The 11,287-nt window shown below is 56.2% G+C and overlaps 1 protein-coding gene across 2 annotated transcripts in view; it reads right to left on the bottom strand.

Annotated features, from left to right (window-relative positions):
- The window catches only part of TRAP1 (TNF receptor-associated protein 1), a 38,990-nt gene that overhangs the window by 13,510 nt on the left and 14,193 nt on the right, over window positions 1–11,287 (bottom strand). For both annotated transcript variants that reach the window (XM_011950180.1, XM_011950181.1), the window contains exons 4-10: window positions 10,667–10,738; window positions 7,580–7,740; window positions 5,983–6,092; window positions 5,325–5,398; window positions 4,352–4,507; window positions 2,673–2,793; window positions 1,642–1,711 (exon numbers count right to left, since the gene is read on the bottom strand). In XM_011950180.1, the coding sequence (XP_011805570.1) occupies window positions 1,642–1,711; window positions 2,673–2,793; window positions 4,352–4,507; window positions 5,325–5,398; window positions 5,983–6,092; window positions 7,580–7,740; window positions 10,667–10,738 (764 nt within the window). The remainder of the gene's footprint in view (window positions 1–1,641; window positions 1,712–2,672; window positions 2,794–4,351; window positions 4,508–5,324; window positions 5,399–5,982; window positions 6,093–7,579; window positions 7,741–10,666; window positions 10,739–11,287) is intronic.

The raw sequence follows: 11,287 nt of genomic DNA, 5'->3' as shown, positions 1-11,287 counted from the left end.
AGAATGGCGTAAACCCGGGAGGCGGAGCTTGCAGTGAGCCGAGATCGCGCCACCGCACTCCAGCCTGGGTGACAGAGCAAAACTTCGTCTCAAAAAAACAAAAAAAAAAAGATTTCAGAACAAAGATAAACATGTACCCTGCAGTGTCATAACAACAGAAACGCTGAGACGGCCCAGCTCTGCAGCCCCCAGGGACGGGGTCGGTAAACTACAGTATGTCCCTATGATAGCCCGTGATGTAGCAACTAAAAAGTGCTTCCAAAAAACGACATGGGAAGTGCTGCAAATAAACTAGGTAGAAAAAAGGAAACGGAGTGTAAGCAATATGCATTCAGTTGTGTGAAAAACAAAAACAAAAACTCTAAGTGGCCGGGTGCAGCGGCTCACGCCTGGAACCCCAGCACTTTGGGAGGCGGAGGCCAAAGGATTGCTTGAGCCCAGCCTGGGCAACACAGTAAGATCCCAACTCTACAAAAAATACAAAAAAATTAGCCAGGCATGGTAGCTCACACCTGTAGTCCCAGCTACTTGGGAGGCTGAGGTGGGAGGATTGCTTGAGCCCGAGAGGTTGAGGCTACAATGAGCTGTGATCACACCACTGCATTCCAGCCTGGGCAATACAGCAAGACCCTATCCGTCAACCAATAAAACCATTACTGCAGCTTGCTTGGTTGAAAACAGAAAAAAATCTCCGTGGCTCTTTCTGCCTCTGAAGTGAGGTAGGAGGACATCACCGGCAGGCCATGTGACCTGTGCAGGGCGGGGCATGGACCCGCCGGGCAGGAAGCCACACTGTCCACCATCTCCCCAGACCTGCTCCTGCCCATGGCACAGGACAGAATCTCCGAGGACCACTGCCTCTCGCTATGGGCCTCTCGCCATCCCCACAGTGCAGTCCAAACACACACCAACTACCCAGCCTCATCCTTTACCCGAGAAGCCGCTTGCATTGCAACACTGGAGAGAAACCGGTGGAGGAACGCACTGCAGGCGCCTGGGGGGCTCCGACAAGGCCCGTTCCATGGCGTGCTGCACATGGGGGGCTCTTGAGAGACCTTCAGGGCTCCTAATTCCAGCTGAATCCTCCCCCCACAGGCTCCCTCTGAAACCTGCCCTATGTGGCTACCCAACCCTAAACCGTCAACAGCGGTCATCTTGAGGCGAGAGCACAGGTGGCTTCAATGTGCTCTAGTGAGGAAATATTACTTGCATTAGCGGAAAAACAGCCAGTAAGCGAGGTTTTGAACAAAGACTATTTGGTGAGCCTGGGGCCAGGATGGGGAAGTCATAGCTACTGATGGAGAACCCGGAGCTAGTGTACTGGAGTCCCCTCCACACAGGGCTGGCCTGCTGCAGTCACAACCCTGGGGCACAGGTGGGAAGGTCTGGCTCTGCAGCCCCTCCCCCTATCCAGACTCCAGCCTCAGCCATGACCAGCTGTCCCCACGTTCTTCTGGACCACAGACCTCAGAAGCCAGGCCAGCACCTGGAAGGCTCCTGAGGGCCCCCATGTGCAGGCCAGGCTTCCCCATCCACCTCTGCTCTCAGCTCCATGGGCCACGGCTAGGGCCCTCTAGGGGCAAAGGAGCGGGTAGGGGCCTTGTCCCCGGCACGGTCCTCTTCCCGCGGCCCGAGGCTCACCTGATGAGCGTGCTCTCCTGCAGCAGCTCCCGGCTGAGGTTCAGGGGAATGTCCTCACTGTCCACCACACCTGGGAGACACGGCGGTCAGCTTCTCCGGGGCTGCGGCCCTCCACACCACCCAACATTCCCCATGAACCTGCCCTTTGTCTCCAGGCCTGGCCTTCAACCCAAAACGTGTGCTAAGAGGGAAGCAGAGAGGCGGCACTGGCGGAGCTTCCTCGACGTCCTGCCACCTCCCAGAACAGTGACCTGGGCTGCGGGTGGGCTGGCCAGCCTCGGGATACACTGGGACAACCACAGCCTGGGCTTTATGTTAAAAATCATGGCTGGGGCCGGGCATGGTGGCTCAAGCCTGTAATCCCAGCACGTTGGGAGGCCGAGACGGGCGGATCACGAGGTCAGGAGATCAAGACCATCCTGGCGAACACGGTGAAACCCCGTCTCTACTAAAAAATACAAAAAACTAGCTGGGCGAGGTGGCGGGTGCCTGTAGTCCCAGCTACTTGGGAGGCTGAGGCAGGAGAATGGCGTGAACCCGGGAGGCGGAGCTTGCAGTGAGCCAAGATCCGGCCACTGCACTCCAGCCTGGGCGACAGAACAAGACTCCGTCTCAAAAAAAAAAAAAAAACTTCATCAGGGATGCTTTGCACCTCTGTGTACCAAGGCTTAAATACTGAAGTCTTTCTTAAACTATAATCTCACTCAAATGTAACACAAGTCACATATAAACCTGAAACTCACACAGTATCCCTACACATGGAAAGACCTCAAAGTGAACACCCCAGTGCTCCCCCAAGATCAGCCATTCACACAGGGAGGCAGGGCAGCTCCCGGGATGTGTAAACGTGGCTGACTTGCAGGCCCACGGGCAGTGCAGGCCCACAGCGATGCAGGCCCACGGTGGTACAGGCCCATGGCGGTGCTCTCACTGCAGATGGCTGCTGAGAACGGAATCAGCCAGGCCCCTCACAGATGCAGCGGGCGACACCCGGCCACAGGGCCACCACTCACGGACTCTGGGCAGCGTACCTCGGATGAAGCGCAGCCACTTGGGCAGAATGTCCGTGGCCTTGGTCTGGATGAGGACTTTGCGGCTGTACAGTGCAACGCTGGAGCCCAGCTCCCGGCTCACGTCAAACATGGACGGTTTCTGGGTGTGAAGAGAACACGCCATCATGTGGCACTGACCCTCCCCAGGCAGGTCCTGGCTGGGAGGCAGGGGGCAGACGCGATGAATCCAGCGCCCACTGCCCCCCTCACCCTCCCTCGGCATCTGCTCTGAGTTGAAGCCCAGTGCAGGGGCCCCACAGTGCCCCACACCGTGGCTCTGCAGGGGCCGAAGGCCTTCTCTGGCAGCTGCTGCCCTCCCCCGTCCACCCCCTAAGGAGGACACAAGAAAGTGAACCCTGCACATACCCCTGAACACCGTGAACACAGCCAAACCTTGCTACAGGTCAGGGGTCAGCAAGAAGCCCTCCAGCCAAATCCAGCTCACGGCCTACCTCTGTGTAGCCTAAGAGTCGTTTTCACACTTTCAAACAGTTGAGAACAGATTTCGGAAAGGAGGATCTCATGAGACATGAAGATGAAATTCAAATTTCAGTGTCTCCGCAGCTCACGGGACCCAGCCCTGTGTGCTCGGGGGACAGCACGGGCGGTGCTGCTTCCTCACCCGGCAGGGTTAGTGGCTACGACAGAGACCGGGTCCGAAAAGCCGGGGTCAGCTCCTGTCTGGCCCAGCTCCTGTCTGGCCCTCACGGAACCCGTCTGCCAGCACCTGCTCCACGCTGGCACTTCCGGAACCGGGACCCACACCTCATCACAGGGGATCCGGTTAAAATGCGGGGGTATCTAGTTCAAATGTGAGGGGACCTGGTTAAAATGTGGGGGACCTGGTTAAAATCCAGGGAGTCTGGTTAACACCCGAGGGATCTGGTTAAAATGCAGGGGGACCTTGTTAAAATGTGGGGAGAGCTTGTTAAAATGTGGGCTCCCACGCAGGAGCCCTGGGTGGGGCCTGAGACTCTAACAAGCCCCTGGAGGCCACACCTGGGCGGCTCTTTCCAAGACGGATGCCAACTGTGCGGGACATTATGAGAGTTCCAGGCAGACAAGGACAGGAAAGGCTGGGGCGGGACAGGCTGGCTCTCAGCCCCCAGCAGGTCTCCTTACGGCAGGATTTGTGGGCACTTCAGTGTGGTAAAGGAAAGCAGGGGAGTTGGAGGGTGTTGAGGAAGCACAAAGAGCGGCAGACCACAGGCCCTTCCCAGAGCGCCTGGGAGGACAGCATCCACTGATCCACAGCAGGTGATGCAGGCTCTGAGGGCCCTCCCCAGGCAGGCCCCAGTCCACAAGCCCCCACCCCAGCCTGCACTGAGATGCCCATCCATCCTTCCCTCGCCATGTGTGACCCCTGAGAGAGGAAATATCTGTGGTCACCCACCCAGAGGCATCTGCTCTTTCTTTTTTTTCGGCGATGAGGTCTCACTGTGTTGGCCAGGCTGATCTGCAACTCCTGGGCTCGGGTGATCCACCCTCCTCAGCCTCCCAAAGTGCTGGGATGACAGATGTGAGCCACCACACCCAGCACTACCTGTTTTTTATGCCCTCACGTGGCCACGTTAATCATGTGATATCTGCAGAGCTGATGTCACAGGGGGACAAAACAGAGTCCCCCTGAGGGCCGTGGGCCTGCCGCAGCAGCTCACCGTATCCGGCACGTAGAAGAGGCTGCGGATGTTGAGCGGCGCGTCCGTCTTATAGTGCAGGGTGTAGCGGGGCTTGTCGTAAGCCTGCGCGATGTAGCGGTAGAACTCCTCATGTTGCCACTCGCTGATGTCCTTGGGGTCCATCATCCAGATGGCCTGGAAACAGAGATCGGCGGGGAGGGCGTCGTGCTTACCAAGCACGTCTTCCCCACCACCGTGCAGGCCTGAGCCAGTGCAGCGCCTGTCCCTAGACAGGCTCCTGGGACAGACGGGCGGTGGTCTCAGGTGTAGACCCCTCTCCAGCCCCACCGGTGGGCTGTGCCGGGAAGTGCAGGTGAGACCCACAAGGCTCTGGGGCACCTCAGGACGACATGTCAGATGGACCGGTCGGGCCCTGAGGGGGCCTGTGGGAGAGGACAACGCTGCCCAGCAGGGGCGAGCTGACGAATACGGTGAGGGCTGTGAGAGCGAGGATGACCCACGCTGCACCACAGCTGAACCGCGAGGAGGGGAGTCAGTCAGGACAGCAGACGCATGACTCCATCCAGAAGAAATGTCTGCAACAGGCAGCCCAACGGACAGAAAGGAGACCGTGGCTGCAGTGGCTTGGGGAGGGGTGGTGGGGAAAGGGCTGCTTTTTGGGGTGATGGGATGTTCTGGAATTGATGTGGGGTGACTGCATAGCCCTGTGGCTGCAATGAACACCAAGGCTGCACACTAACGTGGTGGCCCAGCTGGGGTGGGCGGCACGCCTCAGTGAACGCTGACTCCTGACCCCGGCTGCCCGGTACACAGGGGTGGGCTGTGGTGGAGCTGGGCCCTGCCTCAACCCCACACCCAGGACTCATCTCCACAGAGCAGCTCGCCCTGTGACTCTGGGCCGCAAGCCCCGGGCTCCTCTCTTCCCCGCTGCCCTGAAATGTACAGCTTCGTCTCCATGGCTGAGCAGCCTGTGGAGGAGCTCGGGGCCCACCTGCAAGGTGTTCTTCCGCCTTCCGTTCAGGTACAAGGGGAAGCTGACGAAGTTGCTGTACTTCGCTACCACATCTGGAAGGGACAGAAGAAAAACCACACTGCATCTACAATGCTGGTGGAAACGCAAGCTTTGCAGCAGCTCCAGGGTGAGCGCCAGCCTGCTGGGAAGGGTCCTCCATGCTGTGCCCACTTCACAGGTACAGAAATGGGGCACATGGGGACACCTGTCCTCCCGCCAGTCTCACGGGGGCAGCAGCAGAGCCCGAGTGAGAACCAGATCTGTGGAGGCCCCGGTGGCTGCGAGACTGCAATGCCAGCTCGTGGCTGGAACATGGGTTTCTGGGCTGACTCCTGGGGGGACAGGACTGCGTCGAACCCCCAGGTGCGCTAAAGGCCAGGGCCACGCAGAGGAAGGAGAATGAGGCCTGCCTCAGCCAAGCTGGCTTCCTCCCAGTCCCAGCACACAGGACCAGCAGGAGCTCAGTGCTACACAGCCCTGGCGGGCAGCCCCTCCCAGTTCTACAGCAGCTCGGTCCTTCGTGGCTCATCCTGTACAACCTTCATGCAGGCAGAACCCAGGAAAATGCCTGCTGACCTGGTGGCCTCCAGGCCACACATGGATCCTGGAGTGAGCCTGGGCCAAAGCTCCCGCTCACCTCGCACCCGGGCCTCACTGGCAAACTCCCTGCAGTCGGATTTCAGGTGGATGATGATTTTTGTCCCGGTTCTAACTCCTGAAGCTTCGGCGATTTCAAACACTCCAGAGCTAAGGCAGGTAAGGAAAGGAAAAGCCAGGAGGATGAGACACTGGGCCACACCCTGCAGAGGACTCCAGCAGTTCCCTAGGGTTTCACAGGCAGAGCCCAAACCAACACACAACACACCTCAAATGCCCCATTTCTGACCCCAGGGCACCACTCAGGCCATCAGATGCCCATCAGGAATGATGACCCTGTGGCGGGCGGCAGAGTTCTGGTTCCCTTGGGTGGTGGGCCGGGGGTCCTCCACCTACCCTGGGCTTGGAAAAAGCCCCTGGGCTTACCCCGAAAGCAGCCCTGGGGCACTGTGGGAGCCTGGCCCAGCTCCAAATCAGCTGCCGGCTGCCCAGGGGCAGAAACAAAGGCCGGGGGCCAGGCGCCCCCTAAGAAGAACAGAAAACCATCTCAGAAGCACAGGAGCAGGGAACCCCCCGGCAGGGTCGTGTTGATGCCTTGACCCAAGTTTACTCTGAGCCCTGCTCTCATGGAATTAAACAGGAAAGTTAGTTTTGGGAGAGTGGGGAGTCAAGCTGAGCACACAGCACACACTGTGGAACAGAAATGGCACCATGGAAGGAGGACACCTCGGCTGGCTGGAAGCGGCTCACCCACTAAAAAGCCCCCGGAGCTGGGGGTGGTGGCTGAGGCAGGAGAATTGCTTGAACCTGGGAGGCGGAGGTTGCAGTGAACCAAGATTGTGCCATTGCACACCAGCCTGGGCAACAAGAGTAAAACTCTGTCCCAAAAGAAAAAAAAAAAGCCCCCAGCAGGCTCCTCACCCTACAGAGGCAGAGGTGGGCTGGGGAGGCAAAGCCAGGAACTGCCAGGGCCGGCAGGAAGCAGAATGAGCTCGTGCAGAAGGTTGGACACAGGAGGCTGCAGAGGGGCCACCGGGCGAGAGGCCAGTCCTGCAGTCCAGCCACTGAGGAAGGAGCTCAGTGTGGGCCAGGCCTGCCTTCCCAAGCACAGTGGTGGTGACCAAGCACATGGGACCAGACAGGTGCCATGGGTCACTTGGAGCCACAAAAGTCACTGACTCCCCAAAGTGGGAGAGTCAGATTTTACATAAAAAGCCTAGAAAATGCCTGTGTGCATTTTGTGGCCAGGTACGGTGGATCACGCCTGTAATCCCATCACTTTGGGAGGCCGAGGCAGGCGGATCACCTGAGGTCGGAGGTTTAAGACCAGCCTAACCAACATGGAGAAACCCCGTCTCTACTAATAATACAAAATTAGCTGGGCGTGGTGGCGCATGCCTGTAATCCCAGCTACTCAGGAGGCTGAGGCAGGAACCCGGGAGGCGGAGCTTGCAGTGAGCAGAGACTGCGCCACTGAACTCCAGCCTGGGAAACAGAGCGAGACTCCATGGCCAAAAAAAAAAAAAAAAGCCCAGAAAATGCCTGTGTGCGTTTTCTGAGCCCAACCCTTTCCAAACTCCATGCAAAGGGCTCCAGCTCAGCTTTGAGCTGCCTGTCAGGCGACATCCGTCACTCACCCATCTGAAAGCCACCGGTAACCCGGGCTCCCCGGGGCTGCCGAGCGGGAATAGACCTCCACTCTGTCGGCCACCATGAAAGCGGAGTAGAAACCCACTCCAAACTGGCCGATGATCTTGCTGCTGGCCTCAGCCTGGTTCTGCAGCGTGTCCAGGAAGGCCTGCGGGGCAGAGGCCAGTTAGGGAGGCAGACTCCCCTCCAGAGAGCAGACACTCACGACACCGCGGCTGTTCTGCCAGCACCGCTAAGACCTGAATCTTCATCCTTAAAACGGCCACACCGAGTACTTGTCCACCCCATTCTACACATGAAGAGCTACGTCACAGAGACGTGACACACTGGCCCTAGGACAACCAGCTGGCAGCAGTGGGACAAGTGTATATTCCATGTGATTCCCAAAGCCCGTAGTCCTGCCTGTCCCAGACAGGTGGAGGCCTGCAGGTCACAGCTGGAGTGGAGGAAGAGCAGCCTGAATAAGCTCCTTCCCTTGAATAAGCTCCTTCCACAGGAAGGCCAGGAGTGAGGAGAGCCTCCAAACTGGCTTCCAGATTCAAGTCTCCTGGAGACTATACTTTGTAGGAAAACCGTGGAAATCATGCACATGCGTCTGTAAGCACCGCACAGCACTTAATTTTTCTACTATAACATTGCCAAAGATCCTAAGGCCAAAAATCAAGTAAAATGCACACGCCCACTGCCCTGGCCCATGCTGTCTGATGGAACTTTCTCCGATGATGGGAACGTTCTGCATCTGCCAGGTGCACCTGGACAGCCTGCCGAGCACCTGGAATGTGGCCTATACAGCTGAGGAGCTCGATGCCCCCTTTTATTTAATTTTAATGCATTTACATTTAAACTGCCACATGCAGCTGGTGGCCGCCACACAGGACAGCAGACCAACCTTGAGAGAAACACAACAAAAAACGTAACGTGGCAGATAAAGTCAGTTATGGTAGGTTTTTTTTTTTAGGGGGTGGTGTTTGTTTTCGTTTTTGTTTTTGAGATGGAGTCTTGCTCTCTCACCCAGGCTGGAGAGCAATGGCGCGATCTCGGCTCACCGCAACCTCCGCCTCCCAGGATCAAGTGGTTCTCCTGCCTCAGCTTCCCGAGTAGCTGAGATTACAGCTCCCACCATGCCCATCTAATTTTTTGTATTTTTAGTAGAAACAGGGTTTCACCATGTTAGCCAGACTGGTCTTGAACTCCTGACCTCAGGTGATCCACCCAACTCGGCCTCCCAAAGTTCTAGGATTACAGGCATGAGCCAAAGCACCTGGCCAGGTGGTTTTCTTAAAGTAGAAATTTCTGGCTGAATGCAGCGGCTCAAGCCTGTAATCATAGCATTCTGGAAAGCTGAGGCAGGAGGATTGCTTGAGGCCAGGAGTCTGAGACCAGCCTGGGCAACAAAGCAAGACCCCTGCCTCTACAAAAAAAATACAAAATTAGCTGGGTATAGCGGCACATGCCTGCAGTCCCAGCTACTCAGGAGGCTGAGGCGGGAGGATTGCTTGAGCCCAGGAGTTCAAGGTTGCAGTGAGCTGTGATTGCACCACTGAACTCCGGACTAGGCAACAGAGTGAGACCCTGTCTCTGAATGAATAAGCGGATCAACGAATAAATGAATAAATAAATAAATGTAGAAATTTCTGTGAATTACTTTGGATCAACAATTGCTCTATTTTCAAGTAGTTGGTACCAAGTGCCACATGGGCGGCACTCAGGCTAACAACAACTAGGCAGAAAAGCACTCAGCCAGTAAGGAGGGCACCGGGGTGACCCAAGGCCACCCACCTTTGTCCTAGTTTGGCACAGACACTGTTGAGGAAACCCTGACCGCCCACACCTGTCTTCCCTTTGCAGACTGCAAAGTCACACCAGCAGCCAAACGACACCCTAGACCTAAGGGCTGACTTGTCCCTACAAAGCAGTTTCCCTTTCCTTCCTTTCCCCCTTTCTCTCTTTCTTTTTCAGAGTCAGGATCTTGCTCTGTCGCCCAAGCTGGATCACAGTGGTGCAATCATAGCTCACTGCAACCTTGAACTCCTGGGCCCAGGCGATCCTCCAGCCTCAGCCTCCTGAGTAGGTGTGACTTCAGACGCATGTCACCACGCCCAGACCCACAGAGCGGTTCTGACCAGAACCATCAAACCCACAGACATCGCATCCCAAACCTGTTCTCATGCATGGCACTGTGTGAGAGGAGACTGATTCCTCTGACCCTCTCTGCATCAAGCCCACGAGACTCAGGCAATCGACTTTGCAGAAAAGTGTCGTGAGGCAGAACAACACATTTGGACTCAGACCAACAGCCTGGGAAGCTCCAGCTCTCACCCTTTTCCAGCTATGGGCAAAGCACTTACTTCAATCTCCTCATGTATAAAATGAGAACACTAGGTCGGGCGCGGTGGCTCACGCCTGTTAACCCCAGCACTTTGGGAGGCCAAGATGGGTGGATCACGAGGTCAGGAGTTCAAGATCAGCCTGGCCAACATGGTGAAACCCTGTCTCTACTGAAGATACAAAATACTGGGCAGGCGTGGTGGCACGCGCCTGTAATCCCAGCTACTTGGGAGGCTGAGGCAGGAGAATTGCTTGAACTGGGAGGCAGAGGTTGCAGTGAGCCAATACAGTCGGTCCTCATCTCCACAGGTTCCACATATGCAGATTCAACCAGCCAAGGATCGAAAATACTCAGAAAAAAATAAAAAATAACACAATGATAAAAAGTAGTATAAAAAACAAAACTATGTTATATCTATATATAGCATTTACGTTGTATCAGGTATTATAAGTAATCTAGAGATCATTTAAAGCATACAGAAAGATATGTCTACAAAATATGGCACCACTTTAATCCAGGACTGGAGCATCTGCAGACTTTGGTATGCAAAGGGGATCCTGGAACCAACCCCAACCCCCAGATACTGAGGGATGGCTGTCATGTCATGAGGTGTTCCCACAATGCCCACTGCATGGCATGCAACTAACAATGTTGTTACTTAATCTAGCACCCAGGGCCACCCCTACTGGAGGGATCCTTGCACCCTGAGGGGAAAGGGGAGGCCGTGTGGGGGGCCCACGCTTACCTTTGATCCCGATCTGGCGATAGTCCCCAGGTTGGACACCAGCTCTTCCTGTGTCATCCCGATACCAGTATCCTGAGGAGAGAGACACGCTAAGAGCCAAGCCAGCCCCCAGCACCTGGGGAACAGGTGCACCAGCAGCCCCAGGGGCTCAAATGGTGTCAATGACATTGGCCAGACAAGGCCCAGCCAGGTAGCACCAGATGCTCATCAGAAAAGACTAATTCTAGGGGCCAAGCACAGTGGCCCATGCCTGTAATCTCAGCATTTGGGAGGCCAAGGCAAGCGGATCACTTGAGGCCAGGAGTTCAAGATCAGCCTAGCCAACATGGTAAAACCCCATCTCTACTAAAAAAAAACATTTAGTCAGGCATGATGGCGAGCACCTGTGGTCCCGGCTGCTCAGAGGCTGAGGCAGGAGAATCACTTGAACCCAGTGAACCCAGGAGGCAGAGACTGCAGTGAACTGAGATTGTGCCACTGCACTCCAGCCTGCGTGACAGTGAGACTCCATCTCAAAAAAACAAAAAAGCCAGGCGTGGTGGCTCAAGCCTGTAATCCCAGCACTTTGGGAGGCCGAGACGGGCGGATCACGAGGTCAGGAGATCGAGACCATCCTGGCTA

This window comes from Colobus angolensis, unplaced genomic scaffold, assembly GCF_000951035.1.
Source record: "Colobus angolensis palliatus isolate OR3802 unplaced genomic scaffold, Cang.pa_1.0 Scaffold303, whole genome shotgun sequence".
In the NCBI taxonomy this organism is placed as follows: domain Eukaryota; kingdom Metazoa; phylum Chordata; class Mammalia; order Primates; family Cercopithecidae; genus Colobus; species Colobus angolensis.
The sequence above is the reverse complement of the archived record's forward strand: the minus strand, read 5'-3'. Positions and strand labels throughout refer to the sequence as shown.